Below are 18,995 nucleotides of genomic sequence, written 5' to 3'. Positions count from 1 at the left end.
CATGCGACGCCCGCAGGATGCCCCTCGCGCACCACGGGAGACGGAGAGACCCGGACCCTCCGGCATGCGACGCCCGCAGGATGCCCCTTGGAGACCATGGGAGACAGAGAGACCTGGAGCAACAGGGAGGCGACGACCCTGTCACGTGCGGGTGCGACGACGCAGGCGTGTGCCACCCAGCGACGAGAGGGGCAGCCACAGGCCCGCGTCACAGCCGAGCCAGGACACCACGACCCAGGACACCACTACCCAGGTCACCACTACCCAGGACACCACTACCCAGGACACCACTACCCAGGACACCCCTACCCGGGACACCCCTACCCGGGACAGCACTACCCGGGACAGCACTACCCAGGAAGACGAAATACCGGACAGTGACTCAGAGTGGATGGGTGGAGACGAACCCCCACCCCAAAGTGCCATGGACTCCGAGTGGGACGAAGAGCATGACACAACGCCACTGCTGTCACCAACACCACGCCACTGCTGTCACCAACACCCTCCACCATCGCAGAAACACTCACCTCGGTTGGGCACTTTAGTGATGAGGTGTCTGGTACACTCACTGGAGCGCACAACACAGCCGTCCCGGTACAGCAGGTGGAGGTAGGAGCAGCAGAGGGGCCGGGCGGTCGGAGGGCAGCCCAGCCCAAGTGAACATCTGCCGCCCAGATGGATCCCGGGTTCCTGGAGTTACCACACCCACACATAGATCCGATGCAACCACCGACCCGGAGACGAGCGAAGAGGGTGACGGCCAGCTTGCGGCGGCTGCAGTCGCAGGCGGAGGATTCCACCCGCGTCCAGGAGCTGGGAGTGGTGCCGGTCATGTGTGCCACCCAGGCCGACACCGCATGGGTGGCGTCCGCGGTGGAGGCAATGGGTGAGACGGTGTCAGACATGGGGAACGGTTTGCGAGGCCTGGGGCTTTCCGTGCAGGCAGCGTCTGTGGCCCAGGACATGACTGCCCTCTCACAGGAGGCCATGAGCCAGTGCCAGTGCCAGATGGCAGAGGCGCTCAACGCCATGGCCCAGTCTCAGCAGGCCATAGCCCAGTCTCAGCAGGGCATAGCCCAGTCTCAGCAGGCCATAGCCCAGTCTCTGCAGGCCATGGCCCAGTCTCAGCAGGCCATCGCTGAGGGCATCGGCGCCAGTGGCCATGTGCGAGCCGGCTTCGCACAGTCACAGACAGGGTTTGCCAATCCCCTGAGCTCCATGGCTGCAAACCTGCAGACCCCTGTCGATACCAGCACGGGCCTCCAGGACTGGCAGCGCCAGATGTCGGGGGGGCGTCGGATGGCCAGTCCGTTCGCATCCCCCACCTATGTAGAGGCCTGGGGGCCATCGGGCACCCCGAGGGAGGAGGAGGTGGTGTGGTCCGTCCCGGCTCCCCCTGTAGGGGAGGTCCCGGAACACTGCGACACCTCGGACTCCCCCCCTTCCGTCCCAGGTGCATCGGGTGGGCAACGGGCAGGACAGGCTGACAGCTCGCCATCCCAGTCGCCCGGGCCGCAGCCTGGCCCATCTAGGCCAGGATGCCCCAGGAAACGGCCGCCAAAGGGATCCTGTGTCAGAGGGCAGGAATCACAGGAGTCCACCTCCAGTTCTGCTGTACCATCTGGGGAACCACGTAGACGTTGTCAAAGGGCCCGTAAGGCCAAACAATTAGACACTGAGCAAGTTGGCACGGGTGCAGGGCACAGATGAGTTTTAGGGGCTAGGGCACGTGCATGAACTCCTTTGGTTATTAAATTCAATGTTACACCTACAGAAGCTGCCTTTGTGCTCTGTCCAAAGCGTGCGGGGGCGTCATGTACGTTGAGCGCAAGTGTGTGTGTGAGGGGTGGTCTTACCTCAGCCCCAGGTGAGTCTGCCCCCTTCCCCCTGGGCTGCCATCAACATCCCCCTGGGCAGAGGACGGGACCGTGCGCTGCAGTGTCACAGCCGCATGCAGGGATGGTCCGGGTGGATGGTGGTACTGTGGCCATGGGTCAGACATAGTCCAACGATGTGGTGCCAGGAGCTCATCGCAGGGCGGGTTGTCATCATCCTCCATGGCCTGCAATAGACACGCGTCCACCCGCAACTGTGTGAGCCCGGCCATTGTGCCACAGGTGGATCGGCAATGGGGGGGGTGGTGTGCATGCGGGTGGGGTGGGTGGGGTTGGGGCGGGGGGTGAGGGTGCTGGGTGGGTGGATGGGTGGGGGGGTGTGGGTGGTCGGCTGTTGCCATGGTGTGCGGTCTGTGGCCACACTACCTGATTCCCACGCCCATCTAGTCAGTGAAGCGGGCGGCTATCAGTCTGTCCCGTGCCCGCTGGGCCAGCCGGTAACGGTGGACAGCCACCCGCCTGTGTCTCGCCCGGGGATGGCGTCCCTCGTACATGCCGGGGATGGATGACCGCGACAACACGTATGAGTCGTGTACACTGCCTGGGTAACGGGCGCAGACGTGCAGGATCATCATGCGGTGGTCGCAGACCACCTGTATGTTCATCGAATAGGTCCCCTTCCTATTGGTGAACACGGCCCTGTTATCTTCAGGTGGCCACACGGCGACGTGCATCCCATCAATCGCGCCCTGGACCATGGGGAACCCGGCCACGGCAGAGAAGCCCACAGCCCGGGCATCTTGGCTGGCCCGGTCCACAGGGAAGCGGATGTAGCGGTGCGCCATGGCATATAGGGCATATAGGGCATCTGTCACTGCCCGGATGCACCGGTGCACCGATGTCTGCGATATGCCGGACAGGTCCCCACTTGGTGCCTGGAATGACCCCGTTGCATAAAAGTTCAGGGCCACCGTAATCTTGACGGACACGGGGAGAGGGTGTCCCCCGCAAGTGTCACGCGGTGACAGGTGTGCCAGCAGGTGGCAGATGTGTGCCATGGTTTCCCGCCTCATCCGGAGTCTCCTCCTGCATTCCCGTGGGGCCGCGACGTCCTCCTCCCCTTCCTCGTCCTGTTGGTCAGGTGTCCCTCCAGCCTGGGCGGCTGCCGCCTGCCCCTCTGCGGCAGCCTGCGCCGCCTCTCTGGCACGCTCCTCCTCCTCCTCCTCATCCAGGGCAACATAGACATTAGCGGCTGCCGCCACGGCGGCCAACATCGCTGGATGATCGGAAAACATGACGGCCTGGGGGGGGGGAACGACGACATGTCATCATTGCCCATATCCCCTCCTTCCCCCCAGCCATGTGGCATGGACCGCATGGGTCCAACTGTTGGAGGCTGGCACCTGGCCAGGTGGACCAACTCACTTGACCTCGCATCCCCCTCCCCGGCACGGACCCCCCCCATCCCCCTCCCCAGCACGACCCCCCCCCCCCCCATCCTCCTCCCCGGCACGGACCCCCCCCATCCTCCTCCCCGGCACAGACCCCCCATCCTCCTCCCTGGCACGGACCCACCCCCCCCATCCCCCTCCCCGGCACGGACCCCCTCATCCCCCTCCCCGGCACGGACCCCCCCATCCCCCTCCCCGGCACGGACCTCCCATCCTCCTCCCCGGCACGGACCCCCCTCCCCATCCTCCTCCCCGGCACGGACACCCAGACACCCCACCCCCCTCCCCGGCACGGACCTCCCATCCTCCTCCCCGGCACGGGCCTCCCATCCTCCTCCCCGGCACGGACCCCCTCCCCATCCTCCTCCCCGGCACGGACCTCCCATCCTCCTCCACGGCACGGACCCCCCATCCTCCTCCCCGGCACGGACCCCCCTCCCCATCCTCCTCCCCGGCACGGACCTCCCATCATCCTCCCCGGCACGGACCACCCATCCTCCTCCACGGCACGGACCTCCCATCCTCCTCCATGGTACGGACCCCCCATCCTCCTCCCCGGCACGGACCCCCCCTCCCCATCCTCCTCCCCGGCACGGACCCCCTTCCCCATCCTCCTCTCCGGCATGGACCCCCCCCCCCCATCCCCCTCCCCGGCACGGACCCCCCTCCCCATCCTTCTCCGACGTCTGCGGCGCCATTAACGCCCCGCCGACTTTTCTCCCTTCGGAGACTTCGGCAACCGGCGGGGGCGGGATTCACGGCGGCCAACGGCCATTCTCCGACCCTCTGGGGGGTCGGAGAATGACGCCCCTGGGAGGGATAGAGTGTCTCTCACAAACTTATTCCTTTTAGATCTTCATGTATTTATGTCTGTCTTCCACATGGTCAGAAAGTTACATTTACGGATTAGAATCCATAACCTTCTGACTCAGAGGAGAGAATGCTGGCACTAAGCCACAGTTGACACAAGGGTGTTGAAAACTGTTAATTTTTCACATTTCTGCTCAAAATATAACCTTTATTTCACTGCCTTATCTTCCCCATTGTTGCTTGCGTGCATGCCAAGTGGACATCTGCCTTGTGAAAAAATGTAAGGCAGGAGTTACAGATAAGAAATGGCTATCTGGGAGAAGGATGGATTATTGACTGTGGGACTGCCTTTTTGCTTTTTTTTGTGGTAGGAGGGTGGAATTGAGGATGCACAGTGGGTTCAGAGTTAAGTGCTGTCAATTTCCAGCTTACCACTTCAAAATCACTTAAGTGTGAAAGGAGGTGATTGGAAAGCACTTAATTCTGTTTGAAGGTGTCCAGGACCTGTCAATCATAGCTTGATGTTTATAAACATTGCCTAGAGCACTTTAGAGTTACCCAACAGTGAAGGGAGACCAATGGAGCAATGCTGACAACTGGTTTTGTGGAAGCTGTCAATCACAGCCGAGTAAAATAAAATATCAATGAGACAAAAATTAATGGCTTGTAGCTCAATTATCTGAGGAGATTTAAATACAGCTGACTGGTTTTCTAGTTTCAGGAATTGGCAGGTGGTGTTTCCTGTGTCTGAGCCAGAAGGTGTATTGCCGAAGTGAGTGTTAAAGCAGTAATTCTTTTCACTGCCTCTGTCTAGCTTCCAGACAGTGGTCTCTCCTCTAGAGGGGCTTCCTGACAGGGGTCTCTTTTCTGGCAGGTTTCCTGACAGGGGTCTCTCTTCTGAGGGGGCTTCCAAACAGGGGTTTCTCTTTTGGTGTTCTGTGGGGGAGGTTTCCTTATTTAGGCACATCTGTGTGAGGTCTCTTTATTTAGCGGGTCCCTGTGGGGGGTCTCCTTATTTGGGGAGTTTCCTTGGGGGGGCTCTCTTTATTTGGGGGGCTCTCTTTATTTGGGGGGCTCTCTTTATTTGGGGGGGTCTCTTTATTTGGGGGGGTCTCTTTATTTGGGGGGGTCTCTTTATTTGGGGGGGTCTCTTTATTTGGGGGGGTCTCTTTATTTGGGGGGGTCTCTTTATTTTGGGGGGTCTCTTTATTTGGGGGGGTCTCTTTATTTGGGGGGGTCTCTTTATTTGGGGGGGTCTCTTTATTTGGGGGGGGTCTCTTTATTTGGGGGGGGTCTCTTTATTTGGGGGGGTCTCTTTATTTGGGGGGGTCTCTTTATTTGGGGGGGTCTCTTTATTTGGGGGGGTCTCTTTATTTAGGGGATCTCTGGGGGGGAGTGGGGATGCCTGGTGAGAGTGGGGTGGGAAGGACTTGCATTGGGGGGGGCGTGGATGGACCTTTGGGGAAGCTCCCTTAAAGAGTTGCTCCCTTGGGCCACCACGAGATCCATCGCGAAAGGGCCACACTTGTCAAGAACTGTAGCGATTCTCGCCCATGTGATTCCTGGCCCAGAGGACCAGCGAATCACGCAGGCCAGGAGAATATGTTGCCCAGCCTGCTAAGTGGATGAAAGTGGGTCATTCCTGCTGGCGTGGGGTGCAAATCCCGATCCCAGTGCCAGCAGAGGAGCCAGAGCACCGGAAGCGGATCGGTGCCATTTTCTTCACAACCACTGAATTCTCTGCCTCATGGGAACTCCACTACCGCGGGTGCGAGGTGGAGAACTTTGCCCATTGTTTCAAAGTTTGAACATCTGTGGGAGAATTGACTGACACAGAATGAAGGCATCATGGCAACTCGCTGGGAATCTTGATGATGATCTATTGGTGATCGGAAAGTAGCTGAATTAATGGAGTGGAATTCCTTTCATTTGATGAATACTGATCCACAATGTGAGTTGCCTTAGTAGCCACATGTGTCTAACATATCACTCCCAGTTCCTCTGGGAATCCTCTCAAAGAGCAAATCAGAGAGTTATCTCATTCCTGGCTGTCGTAATGAAAAATTGTGCTCCAAAACTAGCTGCACCCCAGGCCAAGCTGCTCCAGTACAGTTACAACACAGAAAAATAATCAACAATGTAGAAATTACAGCCTTGGTCCAAGCATGGACAAAAACTCTAAATTCAAGAGATGAGGTAAAACAGACTGTCCTTAACGTCAAGGCAGCACGTGACCCTGTATGGCATCAAGGGCTCCTGACAATGTTGAAGGGGGAAACAATCCTCTCCAGCTGAATGTCCCATGCAGGTTATTACAAATGCATAATTGCTTTCCTTTTTTAATCTCAAGAAAATTTCAAAACTTTCCAGGAGGACACATGAGTTCTGTCCATAGTATGTATGGAGAGGGCAAAATGGAGGCATGAGAGCATGGAGGGGGCATGGATGATATAAGTCGGCATGGATGTGACATGGGAGATATGAAGCAGCATGGATGAGACATGGGTCATGGAGGGGGGTATGGGAGTTTTAATTGGGAATGGGAGACATAAGCAGGCATGGACGGAGAATGGGGTTGTTGCAGCACATTTACCAAACCCTAAATATATGAAGAATTCGTCTCTGCATAAAACAGTCCAGCATTTGTCATTTTAAGTTTCAGAATTGTCTTATCTATTACACAATGGGCATCCACTTTTAGAATGCTAAAGAATGTATGCAGGATAACTAGTTACATAATACCAACTTCCATGCTCTATACGTAGAAATCCCATTTCATATACAACAACTTTTCATCCCTAACCATTTAATCCAGGTCCTCAAGTGAGAGGTCTGTGGTCTTGGCAGTCATGAGACTAATCCCTCCTGAGTATAAGAATTGGCAAGTCATGTTGCAGCTGTATAGAACCTTAGTTAGGCCACACTTGGAGTATAGTGTTCAATTCTGGTCGCCACACTACCAGAAGGATGTGGAGGCTTTAGAGAGGGTGCAGAAGAGATTTACCAGAATGTTGCCTGGTATGGAGGGCATTAGCTATGAGGAGCGGTTGAATAAACTCGGTTTGTTCTCACTGGAACGACGGAGGTTGAGGGGCGACCTGATAGAGGTCTACAAAATTATGAGGGGCATAGACAGAGTGGATAGTCAGAGGCTTTTCCCCAGGGTAGAGGGGTCAATTACTAGGGGGCATAGGTTTAAGGTGCGAGGGGCAAGGTTTAGAGGAGATGTACGAGGCAAGTTTTTTACACAGAGGGTAGTGGGTGCCTGGAACTCGCTACCGGAGGAGGTGGTGGAAGCAGGGACGATAGTGACATTTAAGGGGCATCTTGACAAATACATGAATAGGATGGGAATAGAGGGATACAGACCCAGGAAGTGTAGAAGATTGTAGTTTAGTCGGGCAGCATGGTCGGCACGGGCTTGGAGGGCTGAAGGGTCTGTTGCTGTGCTATACTTTTCTTTGTTCTTGGTTCTTTTGTTCTTTGCAGGGTTCTCAAGAATAGGCTGATGGAGGCTGGAGTCTTCTCCCTTGGCAAGTACATTCTTCACTGTCTCCAATTTGATCCTCAATTTAGTATTTGGGTCAAGGGCTTCTAAACCATGAAGGATAATTCATCATACTAACCTAAATGGTCAAAAACTACAGAATTCTGGGACAGTCCCATCATGTGTATGAAGGGTACTGTACTGACTTTGATCTCCCAGAAGGGAGACTTCCAGGCTGGGAATGTATTTTGTGCCATTGGATAGACAATGGCAAACATTCAAGGAACGCAGGGGGGAACTACAGCAACTGTTCATTCCTGTCTGGCACAAAAGCAAAAAGGGTAAAAGAGCCAATCCATGGCTCACAAAGGAAATTAGAAATGGTATCCGACCCAAGGAATAAACCTAGATTGGCCATGAAAAATAATAGGTCTGAGGTTTAGGAGAAGTTTAGAATTCAGCAAAGAAGGACAAAGGGATTGATTAAGAAGGGGAATGTACAGTACGAAAGGAAGCTTGCAGGGAACATAAAGCTGACACTAAGAGTTTCTATAGATATATGAAGAGAAAGAGATTGGTAAAGAAAAATGTAGGCCCCCGACAGAGAGAAACTGGGGAATGCATAATAAGAGACAAAGAAATGCCTGAGCAGTTGAACACATACTTTGGTTCTGTCTTCACAAAAGAGGGCACAAATCAGGAGCGTCATTCTCCGACCCCCTGCCGGGTTGGAGAATGGCCGATGGCCGCCGTGAATCCCGCCCCTGCCGGTTGCCGAAGTCTCCGGGACCGGATATTTGGCGGGGGCGGGAATCGGGCCGCGCCGGTTGGCGGGCCCCCCCCCCCCCCACCCCCCCCCGCTGGATTCTCCGGCCCGGATGGGCCAAAGTCCCGCCGATAAATTGCCTGTCCCGCCGGCGTGGATTAAACCACCTTTTGAACAGCGGGACAAGATGGCGTGGGCGGGCTCCGGGGCCTTGGTGGGGGCACGGGGCGATCTGGCCCCGGGGGTGCCCCCAGGGTGGCCTGGCCCGCGATCGGGGCCCACCGATCCGCGGGCGGGCCTGTGCCGTGGGGGCACTCTTTCCCTTCCGCCTCCGCCACGGTCTCCACCATGGCGGAGGCGGAAGAGACTCCCTCCACTGCGCATGCGTGGGAAACTGTCAGCGGCCGCTGACGCGCCTGCGCCGCCCCGACATGTCATTTCCGCGCCAGCTGGCGGGGCAACAAAGGCCGTTTCCGCCAGCTGGCGGGGCGGAAATTCGTCCGGCGCCGGCCTAGCCCCTCAATGTTGGGGCTCGGCCCCCAAAGATGCGGAGCATTCCGCACCTTTGGGGCGGCGCGATGCCCGTCTGATTGGCGCCGTTTTTGGCGCCAGTCGGCGGACATCGCGCCGTTTCGGGAGAATTTCGCCCCAGATACCTAAAATGTTGGTGAATGAATGGTTTAGTGAGAGGGAAGAACTGAGGGAGAAATGATGCTGGGAAAATTGATGGGATTGAAGGCGGATAAATCCCCAGGGCCTGAGAATCTGCATCCCAGAGTGCTAAAGGAGGTGGCTCTGGAAATAGTGGATGCATTGGTGGTCATCTTCCGGGATTCTAGAGACTCTGGAACTGTCCCTGCAGATTGGAGGATGGCTCACCTCACTCCAATATTCAAAAAGGGAGTTAGAGAGAAACAGGGAATTATAGACCAGTAAGCCTAACATCGGTAGTGGGGAAAATGTTTGAATCCATTATCAAGGAATTTATAGCGGAACATTTAGAAAGCAAGGGCAGGATCAGTCAGAGTCAGCATGGATTTATGAAGGGAAAATCATGCTTGACAAATCTGTTGGAATTATTTTGAAGATGTAACCAGTACAGTTGATGAGGGGGAGCCAGTCAATGTGGTATATTTGGACTTTCAGAAGACGTTTGACAAAGTCCCACATAAGAGATTATGGTGCTAAATTAAAGCACATGGAATTGGGGGAAATGTATTGAGGTGGATAGAAAACTGGTTGGCAGAGAGGAAACAAAGAGTAGGGATTAATGGTCCTTTTCAAATTGACAGGCAGTAACTAGTGGGGTACCACAGGGATCGGTGCTGGGACCCCAGCTCTTCACAATATATTAATGATTTGGATGAGGGAACAAAATGTAACATCTCAAAATTTGCAGATGATACCAAGTTAGGTGGGAGGGTGAATTGTGACGAGGATGCAGGGATCCTGCAGCATGATCTGGATAGGTTGGGGGTGTGGGCAAAATTAATGGCAGATGCAGTATAATTTGGATAAGTGTGAGGTTATTCACTTTGGAAGCAAAAACAGGAAGGCAGATTACTACCTGAATAGTTGTAAATTGGGAGTGTGCAGCGGGACCTGGGTGTCCTTGTGCACCAGTCGCTGAAGGTAAGCATGCAGGTGCTGCAGGAGGTAAAGAAGGCAAATGGTATGTTGGCCTTCATTGCGAGAAGTTTCAAGTATAGAAGCAGGGATGTGTTGTTGCAATTGTACAGGGCCTTGGTGAGGCCACACCTGGAGTACTGTGTGCAGTTTTGGTCTCCTTCTCTGAGGAAGGATGTTTTTGCTCTCGAGGGAGTGCAGCATAGGTTTACTAGACTGATTCCAGGGATGACAGGACTGTCTTTTGAGGAGAGGTGGACTAGGTTGGGATTGTTCTCGCTCGAGTTCAGAAGAATGAGGGGGAATCTCAGAGACTTTTAAAATTTTAACGGGACGAGACAGGGTCGATGCAGGGAAGATGTTACCAATGATGGGTGTGTCCAGAACCAGGGGTCGTAGTCTGAGGATTCAGGGTAAACCATTTCAGACAGATATAAAGAGACATTTCTTCACCAAAAGAGTGGTGAGCCTGTGGAATTCATTACCACAGGAAGTAGTTGATGCTAAAATACTGAATATATTCAAGAGGCGGCTAGATATAGCACTAGGGGAGAATGGGATCAAAGGCTATGGGGAGAAAGCAGGATTAGGCTATTGAGTTGGATGATCAGCCATGATCGTGATGAATGGCGGAGCAGGCTCAAAGGGCCAAAAGGCTTCCTCCTGCTCATATCTTCTATGTATCTATGTCAATCCAGACATGCCCTTCATTCAAGGTTTCAACCACTTAAATTAATGGTTGGAAAGTAGCACTCAGAATGCAACTGAATTTCTGATTAGCACTCCATGCTGGTAGAGTAAAGCCAAAACATTAGCTCAAATACATCTGTCTAGTCACTGTTTATGTTCACTTTTTGATGTTCATTGCCCTGTTGTTATGCAACTTATCACTGCTGTTGCAATTGGAGGTCCAATTCTATTTAAAACCCTCCCCGTCAAGTACATATTTGATAAGGCATGTAAAAACTTATATTTACCGTTATGGCACATCTTCCAATACATAGATAAATATATAGGAATTTACAGTACTTTAATGTAAAATAAATTCTACTGAAAGTGGAAATAACTCCTTGAGTGATAAGTCACTAACCAGTAGGTGCAGTGTTCCTGAATTACAGAGCCTGATGTATAGGGAATACCTTGAAACATACAAGGACATTCAATGCGGTTCAGACAGGTTCCATTTTCGTGAATTAACCCTGTGAGAAGCAATTACATCAATTTATATCTAATTACTAAAAGCATCTTATGTTTGTCAGAAATTCCTATAGGTCATGGTGTTAGAAGTTATATTCAAGCCTTAAGTTATAAGCAGGTGCAAGAGATAACTATCTTATGGGTAGTCAGCTGATGAAACTGGAACTAATCTCAACATTTCAGTTTTAATTACATTCACGCATCAGGAAAAAATTGCATGTCCTAGAAGAACACTTTTTCATCAACTACAACAACATATGTACAATAGGATTTTTAATCCCAAGATGCTTCACATGGACATTATAGAACAAAGCATGACACGGAGCCACATATGGAGATGTTCGGCTACATGACCAAAATCTTGATCACTAGTTAAGTTTTAAGGTGTGTGTTAAAGGAAGAAAGCATGGTGAAGGGGAGAGGTTTCGGAAGAGTAAACCAGAGTTTAGGGCCCTGGCATCTGAAGGCATGGCCACCAACAGCCAGTTTCAAAGATAATTGAATAATTAGGAGTAAAGATATATGTACTCTCATTGTTATACAAACAGGTCAATTTTTGAATACATTGAAACAGGATAGGCTGACAATGGGCAAGGAAACAAAATAATTATTGGTTTTAGCTTAAATGTTCTAAGTTATAAATTCACCTTGAGGACAATAGCATCCATCAAGGCACTGAAAATCACTGCCAACGCACTCCTGCTCCAGGCCACATGACATGGGACAACAGTCTATACATTCCTGGTGGACAAATTCATCTTCACAAATTGCCACTGTGGGGAGGAAAAAAAAGCACCAAACAAAATGAGCAAATAAGAGAATTGAGATTTTCATTCATGAATCACTATTATATTCAAAAGAGAGAGGTTTTGGAATTCTTACATTTGTTGAGTGACAACAACTCTTGAGCAATTAAATATTTCACCACTTTTGGCTCCCAATTCCAACACCAAATATTTCTCGCCCTTGTTTAGTATAGGCTAGATGTAGAATAAAATTCCCTCTCCTCTTCTGCCAAAAATGTGCCTTCAGGTCAATCTAAGGAAGTACCTCAAATTATGTCTGCATGAATTATACATTTATAGTATCTAAATGACCTAGCTAAGTGAGGTCTTATGAGATCCCACAATACTGGCAGCAACTTTCTCACAGTCAAAGAACAAGAACAAAGAACAAAGAAATGTACAGCACAGGAACAGGCCCTTCGGCCCTCCAAGCCCGTGCCGACCATACTGCCCGACTAAACTACAATCTTCTACACTTCCTGGGTCCGTATCCTTCTATTCCCATCCTATTCATATATTTGTCAAGATGCCCCTTAAATGTCCCTATCGTCCCTGCCTCCACTACCTCCTCCGGTAGTGAGTTCCAGGCACCCACTACCCTCTGCGTAAAAAACTTGCCTCGTACATCTACTCTAAACTTTGCCCCTCTCACCTTAAACCTATGCCCCCTAGTAATTGACCCCTCTACCCTGGGGAAAAGCCTCTGACTATCCACTCTGTCTATGCCCCTCATAATTTTGTATACCTCTATCAGGTCGCCCCTCAACCTCCTTCGTTCCAGTGAGAACAAACCGAGTTTATTCAATCGCTCCTCATAGCTTATGCCCTCCATACCAGGCAACATTCTGGTAAATCTCTTCTGCACCCTCTCTAAAGCCTCCACATCCTTCTGGTAGTGTGGCGACCAGAATTGAACACTATACTCCAAGTGTGGCCTAACTAAGGTTCTATACAGCTGCAACATGACTTGCCAATTCTTATACTCAATGCCCCGGCCAATGAAGGCAAGCATGCCGTATGCCTTCTTGACTACCTTCTCCACCTGTGTAGCCCCTTTCAGTGATCTGTGGACCTGTACTCCTAGATCTCTTTGACTTTCAATACTCTTGAGGGTTCTACCATTCACTGTATATTCCCTACCTGCATTAGCCCTTCCAAAATGCATTACCTCACATTTGTCCAGGTTAAACTCCATCTGCCATCTCTCCGCCCAAGTCTCCAGACAATCTAAATCCTGCTGTATCCTCAGACAGTCCTCATCGCTATCCGCAATTCCACCAACCTTTGTGTCGTCTGCAAACTTACTAATCAGACCAGTTACATTTTCCTCCAAATCATTTATATATACTACAAAGAGCAAAGGTCCCAGCACTGATCCCTGTGGAACACCACTGGTCACAGCCCTCCAATTAGAAAAGCATCCCTCCATTGCTACCCTCTGCCTTCTATGGCCTAGCCAGTTCTGTATCCACCTTGCCAGTTCACCCCTGATCCCGTGTGACTTCACCTTTTGTACTAGTCTACCATGAGGGACCTTGTCAAAGGCCTTACTGAAGTCCATATAGACAACATCTACTGCCCTACCTGCATCAATCATCTTAGTGACCTCCTCGAAAAACTCTATCAAGTTAGTGAGACACGACCTCCCCTTCACAAAACCGTGCTGCCTCTCACTAATACGTCCATTTGCTTCCAAATGGGAGTAGATCCTGTCTCGAAGAATTCTCTCCAGTAATTTCCCTACCACTGAAGTAAGGCTCACCGGCCTGTAGTTCCCGGGATTATCCCTGCCACCCTTCTTAAACAGAGGAACAACATTGGCTATTCTCCAGTCCTCCGGGACATCCCCTGAAGACAGCGAGGATCCAAAGATTTCTGTCAAGGCCTCAGCAATTTCCTCTCCAGCCTCCTTCAGTATTCTGGGGTAGATCCCATCCGGCCCTGGGGACTTATCTACCTTAATATTTTTTAAGACACCCAACACCTCGTCTTTTTGGATCACAATGTGACCCAGGCTATCTACACCCCCTTCTCCAGACTCAACATCTACCAATTCCTTCTCTTTGGTGAATACTGATGCAAAGTATTCATTTAGTACCTCGCCCATTTCCTCTGGCTCCACACATAGATTCCCTTGCCTATCCTTCAGTGGGCCAACCCTTTCCCTGGCTACCCTCTTGCTTTTTATGTAAGTGTAAAAAGCCTTGGGATTTTCCTTAACCCTATTTGCCAATGACTTTTCATGACCCCTTCTAGCCCTCCTGACTCCCTGCTTAAGTTCCTTCCTACTTTCCTTATATGCCACACAGGCTTCGTCTGTTCCCAGCCTTTTAGCCCTGACAAATGCCTCCTTTTTCTTTTTGACGAGGCCTACAATATCATTCGTCATCCAAGGTTCCCGAAAATTGCCGTATTTGTCTTTCTTCCTCACAGGAACATGCCTGTCCTGTATTCCTATCAACTGACACTTGAAAGCCTCCCACATGTCAGATGTTGATTTGCCCTCAAACATCCGCCCCCAATCTATGCTCTTCAGTTCCCGCCTAATATTGTTATAATTAGCCTTCCCCCAATTTAGCACATTCATCCTCGGACCACTCTTATCCTTGTCCACCAGTACTTTAAAACTTACTGAATTGTGGTCACTGTTACCGAAATGCTCCCCTACTGAAACATCTACCACCTGGCCGGGCTCATTCCCCAATACCAGGTCCAGTACCGCCTCTTCCCTAGTTGGACTGTTTACATATTGTTTTAAGAAGCCCTCCTGGATGCTCCTTACAAACTCTGCCCCGTCTAAGCCCCTGGCACTAAGTGAGTCCCAGTCAATATTGGGGAAGTTGAAGTCTCCCATCACCACAACCCTGTTGTTTTTACTCTTTTCCAAAATCTGTCTACCTATCTGCTCCTCTATCTCCCGCTGGCTGTTGGGAGGCCTGTAGTATACCCCCAACATTGTGACTGCACCCTTCTTATTCCTGATCTCTACCCATATAGCCTCACTGCCCTCTGAGGTGTCCTCTCGCTGTATAGCTGTGATACTCTCCTGAACAAGTAGCGCAACTCCGCCTCCCCTTTTACATCCCCCTCTATCCCGCCTGAAACATCTAAAACCTGGAACGTTTAGCTGCCAATCCTGCCCTTCCCTCAACCAGGTCTCTGTAATGGCAACAACATCATAGTTCCAAGTAGTAATCCAAGCTCTAAGTTCATCTGCCTTACCCGTAATGCTCCTTGCATTAAAACATATGCACTTCAGGCCACCAGACCCGCTGTGTTCAGCAACTTCTCCCCGTCTGCTCTGCCTCAGAGCCACACTGTCCATATTCCCTAGTTCTCCCTCAACGCTCTCACCTTCTGACCTATTGCTCCCGTGCCCACCCCCCTGCCATACTAGTTTAAACCCTCCCGTGTGACACTAGCAAATCTCGCGGCCAGGATATTTATGCCTCTCCGGTTTAGATGCAACCCGTCCATCTTATACAGGTCACACCTGCCCCGGAAGAGCTCCCAGTGGTCCAGATAACCGAAGCCCTCCCTCCTACACCAGCTGTTTAGCCACGTGTTTGTCTGCTCTATCTTCCTATTTCTAGCCTCACTGGCACGTGGCACAGGGAGTAATCCCGAGATTACAACCCTCGAGGTCCTGTCTTTTAACTTTCTGCCTAGCTCCCTGAACTCCTGCTGCAGGACCTCATGCCTCTTCCTGCCTATGTCGTTAGTACCAATATGTACAACGACCTCTACCTGTTTGCCCTCCCCCTTCAGGATTCCCTCTACCCGTTCGGAGACATCCTGGACCCTGGCACCAGGGAGGCAACATACCATCCTGGAGTCTCTTTCACGTCCACAGAAGCGCCTATCTGTTCCCCTGACTATAGAGTCCCCTATAACTATTACTCTTCTGCGCTTTGACCCTCCCTTCTGAACATCAGAGCCAGCCGTGGTGCCACTGCTCTGGCTGCTGCTGTTTTCCCCTGATAGGCTATCCCCCCCGACAGTATCCAAAGGGGTATATCTGTTCGAGAGGGGGACAACCACAGGGGATTCCTGCACTGACTGCCTGCCCTTTCTGGTGGTCACCCATTTCTCTGCCTGCACCTTGGGTGTGACCACACTTACATAACTGCGATCTATGACGCTTTCCGCCACCTGCATGCTCCTAAGTGCATCCAATTGCTGCTCCAACCGAACCATGCGGTCTGTGAGGAGCTGCAGTTGGGTGCACTTTCTGCAGATGAAGCCATCCAGGACGCTGGAAGCCTCCCGGACCTGCCACATCTCACAGTCAGAGCACAGCACCCCTCTAACTGACATTGCGTCAATTAATTAAAATTAAAATTTGTCTTTTTTTTTTTAATAAATACTTTTTTTTTTTTTAAATTACAAAGTTACTGTCAACTATCTGTTTCCTAGCACTAGATTTCTAATAGAAATGCGATAGCTAACTATAATATCCTCCGATCTCTGGCTTAGATATCCTCTAAATTATAATTAAGTTATTATGTTTAATTAGTTCCCAAATAGTCAAAAAAATTTAGGTTAGAATCCCAACCAGCCACTCAGGTCACAGCTTTTCTGTCCCCCCCGACACACACAATTTGAAAAAAGGTATAAAAGTAAAAATCACTTGCTTACCTTCTGAGATGTTCTCAGGTTCTCTCGCTGACAGAGACTGCTCCTCCACCTCCAATCCTTGGCCTGCACAATGCTAATAATATATAATATAATATGGCACTTACCTTACACCAATGGGTCTCGGGTTTCCTCTCCACCAGAATTTATTGGGGGGGGGGGGGGGGGGGACTTGCCAGAGGTCGAACTTCCGGTTCCCGCCGAAATCCAATGGGCTGCTCCTGTAAAGGTAAGAGCTTTTAAACTAACTACTCACCTCCCAGAAGGCCCCTGCGCACCGCTGCCGCCGAAATCCAATGGGCTGCTCCTGTAAAGGTAAGAGCTTTTAAACTAACTACTCACCTCCCAGAAGGCCCCTGCGCACCGCTGCCGCCGAAATCCAATGGGCTGCTCCTGTAAAGGTAAGAGCTTTTAAACTAACTACTCACCTCCCAGAAGGCCCCTGCGCACCGCTGCCGCCGAAATCCAATGGGCTGCTCCTGTAAAGGTAAGAGCTTTTAAACTAACTACTCACCTCCCAGAAGGCCCCTGCGCACCGCTGCCGCCGAAATCCAATGGGCTGCTCCTGTAAAGGTAAGAGCTTTTAAACTAACTACTCACCTCCCAGAAGGCCCCTGCGCACCGCTGCCGCCGAAATCCAATGGGCTGCTCCTGTAAAGGTAAGAGCTTTTAAACTAACTACTCACCTCCCAGAAGGCCCCTGCGCACCGCTGCCGCCGAAATCCAATGGGCTGCTCCTGTAAAGGTAAGAGCTTTTAAACTAACTACTCACCTCCCAGAAGGCCCCTGTCAATCCATAACAGAAAAGTTTGGACACAGGCCAGAATGTTCCAGTCCCACCCATGGTGGGGATCGGCACGGGTGGGACTGGGAAATTTGGAAAACAGCCAAAAGTCTGTTGAGTCTGGGTGGGATTTCCAGTCCTGCCAGAATCCCACCCACAGTTTCAGATGTTAACTATGATTCATGAGTTAAAGAAAAATAATCAGAGCCTTGTACTGATTGTGTTGCAAAAACCTTTCCATCAATTGTTCCATTTTAAACAAATTAATTTGATTTAATTTATTCCCCTTTAGATATCCAAAGTGTTATCATTTAGAAATAAGCTACATGCCTAGGATATATGTATATATAATCAGCCTGATAGATAAAGGAATAGGTTACTGCTGGAAGTTTTGTTTTACTGAAAGTTACTTAAGGTTTCATTCCCATTGAAATAAGGCTAGTGGGATAATTCATCTTAGGTAACAATATCTAGCTTGAAAAAGGTTCCATGGACAGACAAGTCTCTTGCAATAGTGTGATAGCAACTGGTAGATAGTTAGAACAAATAACCATAGTAGAAAGCTGTGCTACGCTTTTTATTTAATCTTGCTTAATCAAAAAGACAAAGGCACTGAGAAGAGAGGTGGAAGAAGAAAAAGAAAGAGCTGTTCATGCATGCCAGTCATCCTGTCCAAACTGGACTGTACTTGTTATATGGCCATCTAGTCTGTTGGATAACTAGTGTGTCCTATTTCACCTTAAACTCGGATTAAACTCAATATACATCCCACTAAATGTCTTGCACTAAATTTTGATTGATTATTTAAACACTGATAACAATCAACTGTCTTTCAAAGTTTTGAAAATATTACATTGCTCTGTTATAAAATCATTTTTCTCTCTATGTGCATTGTTTTAGCATGGGTACCTGTCTCAGGTCAATAACTGCACAGTATAAAGTGGGTCCATAGATCCAAGGAAGACTGCCAGTTCCTAAATCATTCACTTCCAGTGTTGATGAAGATGGTTTCACAGTTTTTGCCTAGATGTACTTGGTATTACAAAGAACAAAGAAAGGTACAGCACAGGAACAGGCCCTTCGGCCCGCCAAGCCTGTGCCGACCATGCTGCCTGACTACTACAATCTTCTACACTTTCTGGGTCCGTATCCCTCTATTCCCATCCTATTCATGTATTTGTCAAGATGCCCCTTAAATGTCACTATTGTCCTTGCTTATACCACCTCCTCCGGTAGCGAGTTCCAGGCACCCACTACCCTCTGTGTAAAAAAAATTGCCTCGTACATCTACTCTAAACCTTGCTCCTCGCACCTTAAACCTATGCCCCCTAGTAATTGACCCCTCTACCCTGGGGAAAAGCCTCTGACTATCCACTCTGTCTATGCGCCTCATAATTTTGTAGACCTCTATCAGGTCGCCCCTCAACCTCTGTCGTTCCAGTGAGAACAAACCGAGTTTACTCAACCGCTCCTCCTAGCTAATGCCCTCCATACCAAGCAACATTCAGGTAAATCTCTTCTGCACCCTCTCTAAAGTCTCCACATCCTTCTGTTAGTGTGGCGACCAGAATTGAACACTATACTCCAAGTGTGGTACAATTATGGCAATTATGACACAA

General features: G+C 50.4%; 1 protein-coding gene across 1 annotated transcript in view; it reads right to left on the bottom strand.

Annotated features, from left to right (window-relative positions):
• Window positions 1-18,995, bottom strand: part of otog (otogelin) — a 431,253-nt gene that overhangs the window by 356,079 nt on the left and 56,179 nt on the right. Inside the window, exons 13-14 of the mRNA XM_072517704.1 lie at window positions 11,820-11,945; window positions 11,066-11,174 (exon numbers count right to left, since the gene is read on the bottom strand). Of these exons, the coding sequence (XP_072373805.1) occupies window positions 11,066-11,174; window positions 11,820-11,945 (235 nt within the window). The remainder of the gene's footprint in view (window positions 1-11,065; window positions 11,175-11,819; window positions 11,946-18,995) is intronic.

This window comes from Scyliorhinus torazame, chromosome 10, assembly GCF_047496885.1.
Source record: "Scyliorhinus torazame isolate Kashiwa2021f chromosome 10, sScyTor2.1, whole genome shotgun sequence".
NCBI lineage: Eukaryota > Metazoa > Chordata > Chondrichthyes > Carcharhiniformes > Scyliorhinidae > Scyliorhinus > Scyliorhinus torazame.
Note: the sequence above shows the minus strand (reverse complement) of the source record. Positions and strands in the feature narration are given on the sequence as shown.